This window comes from Diaporthe batatas (genome assembly GCF_019321695.1).
Source record: "Diaporthe batatas strain CRI 302-4 chromosome Unknown Contig00020, whole genome shotgun sequence".
In the NCBI taxonomy this organism is placed as follows: Eukaryota; Fungi; Ascomycota; class Sordariomycetes; order Diaporthales; family Diaporthaceae; genus Diaporthe; species Diaporthe batatas.
The window spans coordinates 201,629-211,853 of NW_025408567.1; the positions used below are offsets into that span (position 1 = coordinate 201,629).

Here is a 10,225-nt window from a genome sequence, read left to right on the forward strand (position 1 = left end):
AGTCACTAGGTGGGAGCACAGTTAAAGAGACAGCTTCGTGGCCTGGCAGCAGCGAGTGCCGCTATCTTTGGAATTCTTGACAAACAGTTTTCTCAGGAGCTTGAGGGTCCACCGTAACATCTCAAAAGGAGCCCCATACGCTTAGACCACATTGTCAGAAAACCAGGCTGTCTTCTCGGTTGAGCATGCTTTGCTCAGATACATGATTTGCTGCCTCCATAATCATGATAGCTATCTTCATAGCTGATGACAGGTGGTAGAGAACTATCGGAATTGAGCAACATCATCTGAGCCAAAGTACCAGTTGACATGACCAAAAGGAATCAAGCATGATTGTGCTAAGAAATCAAGTCCCGAGCCCTGCTGATATCTACGTACTCGTATGACCAACAACAGCGATTGAAATACCATTTACTTCGGTGAAAAATATTCTGATCATCATTTAAAAAGCAAATCTATTAATAATGATGATTTCTGTGTCAGGCCTCTCCAAGGTGGCAATGGGGCTGATGGTGGTGTTTGCTAAGAATTAGGGGATTCGATCCAAGCCTTCATTGCACATATGTGGCACTGAGTGATGTAGTTTTGGAATGTATACGGAATATAACCGAAAACAGGGAACGATTTGAAGTGCAACATCATCAGCCGATGTAGACAGGTGAGTGTTGACCAGGCAAACCCCATTCGGGACACCCCTCTGGAATGATTTCTCCAGACAGACTCGTGTTCTCCAGACAGACTCATGTTCTCCAGACAGACTCGTGCACAATAGCAAAGCCGAGCATTGGAGGCGCATGTGAGCTTTTTGAAGACATGGTCATACCATTTGAATAGTGGATGCAGTAATAATCTTGGAATGCATGTTCCCTGTTCAGGGAGGGATGCCTGGCAAGCAAGACAAACAAGCAGGTGTCTGAAATGTACAGCCACAAGGCCCTCCTCACCAGCCTCAGAGCGCCACACAGCCCGTGGGCCAGTGAGGGGCCGCGGCAGGCAGGCAGGCAGGTCAAGGATGCTAGTCAGGAAACCCGTTGCAGCTTTGGCCCCTCCAAAAGCGAGCTGCGACCAAAAATCAACCTAGCCACCAAGTGACTCAAAGGAACCGCCTTCACGCCTCGACACTGCGACCGCAACCGTGACTTGCACCCTCGTGGCTACCGACTCCTCGACTCCACTGCAGTGCATACAATTTGTTTTCGTGGCCGATTCAAGCAACTGCATTGCGCATTTACATCCTTGATTTGTCTAGCCCCCAGCCAAAACCAACAAGACCCGTACAAGCATCTCTCAGCACCAGCCGCCAAGATGTCGCTGACGAATTGTCGATTTTACGGTGAGATGGAGACGACTCCAGGCAAAAAATCCAGGTCAAGTCTAACGAGCGATGTCATGCAGAGGAGAAGTATCCCGAGGTGGATAGCTTCGTCATGGTCAACGTGAAGCAGGTCTGTCACCACCAGAGAAACAAACCCTCAGCTACGCCTTGAGGAGGACAACACTGACTTTCGAGGCGACAGATTGCCGATATGGGCGCATACGTCAAGCTTCTGGAATACGATAACATGTTTGTGCCTGCGTCCTCATCGAGTCGGCAGAGACCCGTGACCGCTGTCCGTGACGGCTAACAGGCTGCAGCGATGGCATGATCCTGCTCTCCGAACTGTCCCGAAGACGTATTCGATCGATTCAGAAGCTCATCCGAGTCGGAAGGAACGAGGTTGTCGTCGTGCTCAGGGTGGACAAGGAGAAGGGTTACATCGATCTGTCCAAGCGTCGAGTCTCCCCAGAGGACATCGTCAAGTGCGACGAGCGGTACAACAAGAGCAAGGTCGTCCACTCGATAATGCGCCATGTCGCCGAGAAGGTCCAGACCCCCATCGAGCAGCTCTACGAGACCATTGCATGGCCCCTCAACCGGAAATACGGCCACGCCATCGACGCCTTCAAGCTCAGCATCACGAACCCCGACGTCTGGCAGGACATCGAGTTCTCCAACGAGGCCATCGCCGAGGAGCTCAAGAGCTACATCTCCAAGAGGCTTACCCCCCAGCCCACAAAGCTCCGTGCCGATATCGAGGTGACGTGCTTCGGCTATGAGGGCATTGACGCCATCAAGACTGCCCTGAGGTGAGGCGCCCCGGGATACCATACGCGCACCCAACGCACTACTAACACGAGACTTTTTGTTCACAGGCGCGCCGAGGCCAGCAACACCGAGGACAACCAGGTCAAGGTCAAGCTGGTGTCCCCTCCCCTGTACGTGCTCACCAGCCAGTGCCTGGACAAGACGGTGGGAATCGCAAGGCTGGAGCAGGCCATCGTCGATGTCCGCACGAGCATCGAGGGGGCAGGCGGCAAACTCACGGTCAAGATGGAGCCCAAGGCGGTCACGGAGAGCGACGATGCCGAGCTCCAGGCGCTCATGGAGAAGCGCGAGCGCGAGAACGCCGAGGTCAGCGGCGACGAGAGCATGAGCGAGTCGGACGAGGGCGTGCCGGCGCCACGTGAGGTCTAAGGGTACCTTGCTCTTTGCATTTCCGGCGCTGGGACCTAGAGATGGGGGAACAAAAGTTGTGTGTTTCTCGGCACGAAGAAGATGAAAAGACCAAGTCCCTTGCTGGCTTATCACGACCCTGTTGCGGTGCCACAGCTACACTTAATAAAAATGTGAAAATGGTATTGTGGAGCCCTGGCGACTTATTTCTCTCCCGCCTGGGGATCCCTTTGGAGAGGAGCCGGAGCCTTAGAATCCATGCGGGACGGGAGTTGTTGGATAAGAGGTCGGGTAGTGATGGCCTACCTAGGTACCTAGGTACCTTGATACGTAGATGCCACGACGCACAGCAGACACCCGTGCCCAACCAATTGAATGAACACAGATAAGAAGCCAGCCCAGTTCCAAGGCCGTAGATATATGGGAGGACTGGTCACTACGGCTGTGAAGCGCAAACCCTCGATTAGGCTGCTGTACAGCAGGCCGGGCAGGCAGGCTGGCGGGCTGGACGGAGCATTTTTGGCGGTTGAGCTGGCTCGGATCCATCCCTGCTCCTTGCGCACCCCCCCCCCCCACATGCGCCGTGCCCGTGCCCGTGCCCGCCCAAAGTCAGCCGTCCAACTAATAACTCACCGGCTGCTTCTGTCACCCAAGAAGCACCACAGAACGGCAACACCGCAGAGCGTACTAACAATCTTGGAACCCTGGAAGGCAGCTGGTCTTTCTCACACAAGGCTTGCTTGCGTCTCGCCCGTGTCTTTGGTGCTCGAGGTCGGCCGTGTCCGTGCACGTCCCTCAATCCTACTCTTTCCGATCTCTTGGGAGCCTCCCCACCCCACCTGCCCACCCTGCCTTCCGTGCCCTGCTTGCTTGGACCGTGAAAGACAGACTGTTTGCTGGCCGTCTTCCTCAGCTCTCTCGACCTCAGTCCCGGCCCTGCCTCTCTCCCGGCCGGCTGCGCTACTAGACGGCAACCAAAGGCCAAGATCAACATTGTTGGACCCCGCCGCGGCTCTACCGACCGTCTGAACAATAGGCCCCTCCTCTTGCTTGCCTACCGACTCGTCCGAATTTCGAGCCTCCACTCTCTGCCCTTCAACGCTTTTGGCGACCATTGTGAAGCAGCCAAATTCTGCACAATAAATCATTTCGCTATTGTGCACCACCCATCCTAGCTGCCGGACACCCCCTTTCCTAACCAGAGTGCCCATCTGACAACGCCTTGTCTATCCAACACAAAGGACTGTAGCACAGCAGCTTGCTTTGATTGCCCCAGACGTGGTTTTTGTCCACAATAGCGTATTGCCAGAAAAACGGGGCCTTCAAAACCCTCGTGGGGATAGAGACGACATCATGGCCGACGACCCGCCCTCCTCCAATAACGTCAACCCAGACGACCAGCGATACCACTCCGAGGCCAAGGTGGAAGACGCAGACACCAGGGCTGCGAGGGAGGAACTACGACACAGTCACATTTCCGACACCGGTATCAGCGAACCCCAGGCTCCTGGGCCCAACCACAACGACCAGAGCGACCAGAGCCAAGACGACGAGATGAGGTTGCGATCCGGAAGGGAGTTCAACATCCCACCTTCTGCCACCTCCGCCCGCAGACACGAGACCCCCGATCTTGCGCCGCCCGAGGCCCTGTCCCGAGACGACGCCGGCGAGAGGAAGGTCTCGTCCCCCAAGAAGAAGCGTGCACACGACGAGGTGGAGGCGCACAAGGACTCCGAAGGCCCCGCGAGCAACGGTACGGACTCTGACGGGTGGGTCATGGTCGACGAGGGCGAAACGATCAAGGGCCGGTCTGAGCCTCAGAAGAAGCGAGCACGCGACGAGACGAGCCCCCCTGCAGACATTCACCAGGCCCCAGCAACAGTGAGTCTGCCACCCAGAGTGCAGAGTGGGCTACGCTACACAGCAGGGGATACGTGTTGACCTTTTGACCTGCAGACTACCTCAAGTGGCCCCAAGCCCGACCTCCCGGCCAAGGACGGCCAGCAGCCACAGACCTCGCCCTCCAAATTCGCTGATTCCGGCTTTGCTAAGCTAGCCGCGTCCTCGGCCTCACCCTTCGCCTCGGTTGGGGCTACCAAGAGCGTGTTCGGCGGTGGGGCCGCAGCCTCGCCCTCGCCTTTCGCAAGCTTCGGCGCACCGGCGTCTACGGCACCGACGACGTCGACGCCACTCAGCCCCCCAAAGCTCAGCTTTGGAAGCAAGGATGCCTCGGCGCCGTCGCCATTTGCTGCCATGAACGGCGCCAAACCGACCTTGGGCGGCTTTGGAGGAGGCTTTGGAGGCGGCAGCCCGTTCTCGAGCGCGCTTGGTGGATCAGGGCCTATGGCGGGCAATTTTGCTTCGCCTGGCCAGCCGCCTATCATTAAGAGTGATAAGCCTGCGAAGCCTTTCGGTGCCCCAGAGAGCGATGCCGAAGATGACAGCGAGGATGACGGCGAAGACGGCGACGAGGAGGAGGGTGGCCGCAGTGGTGGAGCCGATCCGGATAAGGAAAAGGAGAAGGACGAGACTGCCAGCAACCACGAATCAACGCCTGCGGCCGGTGAAGACGAGAAGAAGGGCAAATACAAGCGAGGTGAGTCCCCTTGGTCCTTTCTCTGCAGGCAGGTATTCTGACCAGGTATGTAGTTGCTGTCGACGATGGGGAGGCTGGCGAGATCACCATTGCACAGGTACGCGCGCGCATGTACTACCTCGACAAGACTCCCAACGCGGACAACACAGGGCAGGTCGGCTGGCGTGAGCGTGGGGTTGGTAACCTCAAGATCAACGTGCCAGAAGACTCGGTGAGGACAGACCCTGAGACGGGCGCCGTGGATCCGAAGTCTTTCGACCCAGCTGTGCTCAAGGAAAACACGGCCGAGAACCCGAAGCTTGTGCGGCTCGTCATGCGACAGGACTCGACGCTGAGGGTCATCCTAAACACGGTCATGGTAGCAGGCATGGACTTCCAGCTCAAGGAGGGCTTCAAGACGTGGAGCGTGCTGTTCACGGCCATAGAAGGCGACGATGGCCAGTATGTGCCGATAACTATGAAGGTAGGTCTCCTGTCATCCCCTGCTGCGCGGATTTGCGCGAGGCGCCCGTACTGACCAACCCGCCACAGATGAGCGCCCAGAATGCAGGAATCTTTGTCCACAAGGTGGAGCTGATTCAGAAAAAGCTCAAGGAGCAAGCCGCCAAAGATGAGGAAGCCAAGGCATAATAAGTCCTTAGTTCACGTGGATGTGTGGAAGTAGATTGCGCTCCAATTGGCGCATACTTGCATGCGTGCGTCGTCTAGGGTGGTGTCGCATTGACATGGGAGACACATGGTCGGTTCAAAATACACACGGAACAAAAAGACGGTCTGGTTTGAGTACAAAGGTGGTGTTGCTTGATGGCCCAAGCATGGAATACCCGAGATCCCCCTCTACTTTCCTATGTTCTTTACGATCAAGGGGGGTTGGGCTGTGTCATTGAAAGCATCGGGACCTATCTACGTGTGCGTCGTGGTATGCGAGCATCATGTTGGGCTTGCAATGTATATACCATAAAATTTATGTGGCCTGCAGTGATCGGAGGATGGTTGAGTGGGATACCAACACCAAAGGATAGAGAGTCTGGGGGCGGAACTAGACCAGCTAGACGGCCGTCTGGGAGTGTCAATGACCAATGAAATACACCAATATCACCAAAATCGAGTTACTGCGACCAGTCTTTGTCTTGTTATACACACGAGGCTTTGCTGTGAAGCACGTGGGTGCGCGTCAGCCCCGCGCGGGAACTAGCCGCCTCGCCACCCCCCTTGGCAGCAACTTCACGTCTCCTTTATGCGTGTTGAAAGTGTGACACTCAGGACAGCTCGAGCCCCTGTGGACGGCTGCCACTTCTTCTCAATCACAATGTGACACCATGTTGTCCGCCCAAGGACCTCCGCTACACGCCCGAAAGGGCCAGTCGGGCAGAGGCAGCAAGAGGAAGCGACCAGTCGAGATGCCTGAGGCGACTGACCCGTCGTTGAACCCGACTGCCGTGCCTGCTGAGCAGGATATTGCCGCACCACCTGCCACTCCCGTGGTGAAAGTCGAGGATGATGGAGATGAGACTTCACTCTCGACTCCACCAAAACCCCGTCGGGCGCCAAAGGGAGGCAAGAAACCAAAACTACAGAAATCAGCGTCCGCCGTTGAGCCAGTCAAGTGCGTCATCGAATGGCCGCCCTACTTCAAGTCCCTCGAGACCACCCACCGCGCCCTCAACCTTGTCTTCACATTCTGCTGCACGCGCAAGCACCTGGTCACCACCTTTGACACGATCCAATCCGCGGTTGAGAGCCACACCAAGCGGACGCTGGAAATCGCCGACGTCGCCGCCATTGCCGCCCTGCGCCCGGACGGCATCAACTTTGGCTATGTGGACGAGGTGATGCTGCAGATCGACGTCAAGGGCTCCGAGAGGAATGATGCTTTCCTGACGGGCAGGGGCGGCCGGGGCTACAAGAACCAGGGCTTCGCCGCCGACGCCAGCGTGGGTGGCATCACCGGCACGGAAGAATTGGGCGCCAGGGGCCACCCCGACGATGACCAGGGCCTGGTGGGAGGGAGAGAGGTGCTCTACTTCGAGTTCATCGACGGGGACCTCAAGAGGCAGGTCCAGTGCCGCAAGACGGGCGAGCCGACCAAGCCGACCAGGAAGCTGCGCGAGGAGGAGCTCAAGATCCCCGTGTACAGCCAGAAGCAGATGACGGGCTTGATCGAGAAGCGCAATGCCAAGTTCACCGGTGCGGTGAACGAGTTCATCAACAGGTGCGTCGAGCAGAGCCTGGACCCGGAGGTGGCGCTGAAGAGCGAGGCCGCCGTCTTCGTCCCCGTCCCGAGCGAGGCCACCCGGGAGAGCACGCCGCGGCCGGCCCTGAGCAGCACCCTGCCGGAGACGATACCAAAGGAGAGGAAGAGCATACCCGAGATCGTGCAGGAACTCAAGGATAGCCCCTGGTATACCGGCCAGATCGTGCCTGATGGCCACAGAGTGTTTGAGGCCCAGGAGCCCGTGTACGGCGACCTCAACTTCCTGCTAAGCCAGGATCTCGTGAACGCCCTTTACAACGCCAAAGGAATAACGCAATTCTTTGCGCACCAAGCCGAAGCCATCAATAACCTACACCACGGCCACCACGTCGTCATTTCCACATCGACGAGCTCTGGAAAGTCGCTCATATACCAGTTGCCCGTGTTGCACGCCTTGGAGCAGGACCCAAACACCAGAGCGATGTACATATTCCCCACAAAAGCTCTGGCGCAGGACCAGAGGCGGAGCCTCAAAGACATGCTCTCGTACTTGGCCGGCCTGGAAACAACGCTCGTGGACACCTTCGACGGGGATACGCCTTGGAAGGAGCGCAACAGGATCCGCGACGAGGCGCGCATCATCTTCACGAACCCAGACATGCTCCACATCTCCATCCTGCCTCAAGAGGAGCGCTGGAGGACGTTCCTCAAGAACCTCAAGTATGTCGTCGTCGACGAGTTGCACTATTACAACGGCTTGATGGGCAGCCACGTGGCCTTCATCATGCGGCGGCTGCGGCGGATCTGCGCCGCCGTGGGCAATCGGAGGGTCAGGTTTGTGAGCTGTTCCGCCACCGTGGCGAACCCGCGGGAGCACTTCGGCACCATCTTCGGCATCGACGACGTCCACCTCGTTGATTTCGACGGGAGCCCCTCGGGCAGGAAGGAGTTCCTGTGCTGGAACACGCCGTACAAGGACCCCGGCGACCCGACGAGCGGCAGGGGTAACACAAAGTTTGAATGTGCGAGGCTGTTCTGCCAGCTGATCCTCCGGGGGGTGAGGGTCATTGCCTTCACCAGGGTGCGGGAGCAGTGCGAGAAGCTCGTAGGCGCGGTCAAGCACGAGCTGGAGAGATTGGGCCGAGGCGATTGCGTCAACCGCGTCATGGGGTACCGGGGCGGGTACACAGCCCAGGACCGCCGGCGGATCGAGACGGAGATGTTTGAGGGCAAGCTCATCGGGATCATTGCCACCACGGCCCTCGAGCTAGGGGTGGACATCGGCAGCCTGGATGCTGTCATGACTTGGGGGTTCCCGTACACCATTTCGAACCTCCGCCAGCAGAGCGGCCGAGCCGGGAGGAGGAACAAGGACTCATTGTCCATCCTCGTCGGTGATTGCTTCCCCACGGACCAACACTTCATGCAGAACCCGGACGAACTGTTCACCAGGCCCAACGCCGAGCTGCAGGTGGACTTGGAGAACATGATGGTCCGGGAGGGACATATACAATGTGCGGCTTTTGAGATGCCCATACGACCAGCAGACGATGCGAAATACTTTGGCGGGGACATCGAAAAGCTCTGCCGGGAGCGCCTCGTCAAGGATGATTCAGGCTTCTACCACACACACGAGCGGTTCCGGCCGCAGCCCTCCAAGTTCGTGTCGATCCGAGACACAGAGGAGGACCACTTCGCCATCATCGACATCACGCACGGGCGAAACGTGGTGCTCGAGGAGCTCGAGGCGTCCCGGGCCACGTTCACAATCTACGACGGCGCCATCTTCCTGCACCAGGGCATCACCTACCTGGTCCGCGAGGTCAACCCGGAGAGGCAGATGGCCCGCGTCGAAAAGGTCAAGGTGGACTGGACCACGACGCAGCGCGACTACACCGACATCGACCCGGTCGAGACCGAGGCCATCCGCCGGATCAGGGGGTCGCAGTCGCGCGCCTTCTTCGGCACCATCAGGATCAAGCAGGTCGTCTTCGGCTACTTCAAGGTGGACCGGCAGAACCGCGTGCTGGACGCCGTGCACGTCGACAACCCGCCCGTGGTGCGCTTCAGCAAGGGCATGTGGATCGACCTGCCCCGGCGGGCGCTCGAGATCCTCGAGTCGCGCCGCCTGCACGTCGCGGGCGCCATCCACGCCGCCGAGCACGCCACGATGAGCCTCGTGCCCAACTTCGTCATGAGCATGCCCGGCGACGTGCGCACCGAGTGCAAGAACAGCCTCAAGGAGTTCGCCGCCTCCAGCTCGAGCCGCAAGCGGCCCGCCCGCCTCACCTTCTACGACGCAAAGGGCGGCGCCGGCGGCAGCGGCATCAACACCAAGGCCTTTGAGTTTGTCGACGTCCTCCTGCGCCAGGCCCTCGACCGCGTCGAGGCCTGCTGCTGCCCGTCCGGCTGCCCCGAGTGCGTCGCCAGCGAGTTCTGCAAGCACGCCAACGAGGTCATGAGCAAGGCCGGCGCCGGGGTCGTGCTGCGCTGTCTGCTTGACCTTGAGATTGACGTTGACGCGCTGCCCATGGGCCCTGAGGAGGGCTGGAATGGCCCCGTTGAGCTGGTGGAGACCATCGTGCTTGCTACGCCTGTGCGTCCACGGGATCGCGGCGCCTTGAGGCTTGTTGACATCAAGGAGGAGGAGGTCGAGGAGCCTGTTATTTTGCCCGAGTGATGATCTGGTCTGGTCGCCCGTGATTGAAAGGTATATGTTAATAGCACAAGGCGAGTGTTACCTGGTAGGAGAGAGAGTGACGCATTACAGTGTTAGTATATATTCGATTTTCTAGTGCCAATATGGGCGAGTTGGGTTTGACTGCTACGGAAGGGCCACGCAAGGGCCATGCTCTCAAATCAAGATCCCTCCCTCTGGTACCAGACATCTCTGGATCTTTTCAGAGGATAAATTCTGCCATCTCCGTTGTCCAGTTGGGGA

At 58.2% G+C, this 10,225-nt stretch overlaps 3 protein-coding genes across 3 annotated transcripts; all 3 read left to right on the forward strand.

The window, feature by feature from the left end:
* The first annotated feature begins 925 nt into the window (after positions 1–925).
* Positions 926–2,890, forward strand: KVR01_012565 (translation initiation factor eIF2 subunit alpha). Its single transcript, XM_044792705.1, has 5 exons — positions 926–1,333; positions 1,396–1,445; positions 1,518–1,564; positions 1,636–2,127; positions 2,194–2,890. The coding sequence occupies exons 1-5, from the start codon at positions 1,306–1,308 to the stop codon at positions 2,513–2,515; spliced, it is 939 nt and encodes a 312-aa protein (XP_044638376.1). The 5' UTR covers positions 926–1,305; the 3' UTR covers positions 2,516–2,890.
* Positions 2,891–3,132: 242 nt separating this feature from the next.
* KVR01_012596 (uncharacterized protein) lies at positions 3,133–6,194 on the forward strand. Its single transcript, XM_044781343.1, has 4 exons — positions 3,133–4,375; positions 4,451–5,090; positions 5,144–5,553; positions 5,622–6,194. Exons 1-4 carry the CDS (start codon positions 3,848–3,850, stop codon positions 5,718–5,720), a joined length of 1,677 nt encoding a protein of 558 aa, XP_044638407.1. The 5' UTR covers positions 3,133–3,847; the 3' UTR covers positions 5,721–6,194.
* Positions 6,195–6,348: 154 nt separating this feature from the next.
* On the forward strand, positions 6,349–10,196 carry KVR01_012575 (ATP-dependent 3'-5' DNA helicase). The gene has a single exon (XM_044785867.1). It carries the CDS (start codon positions 6,410–6,412, stop codon positions 9,962–9,964), a length of 3,555 nt encoding a protein of 1,184 aa, XP_044638386.1. The 5' UTR covers positions 6,349–6,409; the 3' UTR covers positions 9,965–10,196.
* Positions 10,197–10,225: the final 29 nt, after the last annotated feature.

Bases quoted from the DNA above. Each gene is read 5' to 3' on its own strand.
- KVR01_012565 (XM_044792705.1), top strand. From the start codon at position 1,306: ATGTCGCTGACGAATTGTCGATTTTACG. The intron at 1,334-1,395 runs GTGAGATGGAGA...GATGTCATGCAG, and splicing joins GACGAATTGTCGATTTTACG to AGGAGAAGTATCCCGAGGTG. The intron at 1,565-1,635 runs GTTTGTGCCTGC...AACAGGCTGCAG, and splicing joins CTTCTGGAATACGATAACAT to CGATGGCATGATCCTGCTCT.
- KVR01_012596 (XM_044781343.1), top strand. From the start codon at position 3,848: ATGGCCGACGACCCGCCCTCCTCCAATAACGTCAACCCAGACGACCAG. The intron at 4,376-4,450 runs GTGAGTCTGCCA...TTTGACCTGCAG, and splicing joins TTCACCAGGCCCCAGCAACA to ACTACCTCAAGTGGCCCCAA. The intron at 5,554-5,621 runs GTAGGTCTCCTG...AACCCGCCACAG, and splicing joins ATGTGCCGATAACTATGAAG to ATGAGCGCCCAGAATGCAGG.
- KVR01_012575 (XM_044785867.1), top strand. From the start codon at position 6,410: ATGTTGTCCGCCCAAGGACCTCCGCTACACGCCCGAAAGGGCCAGTCG.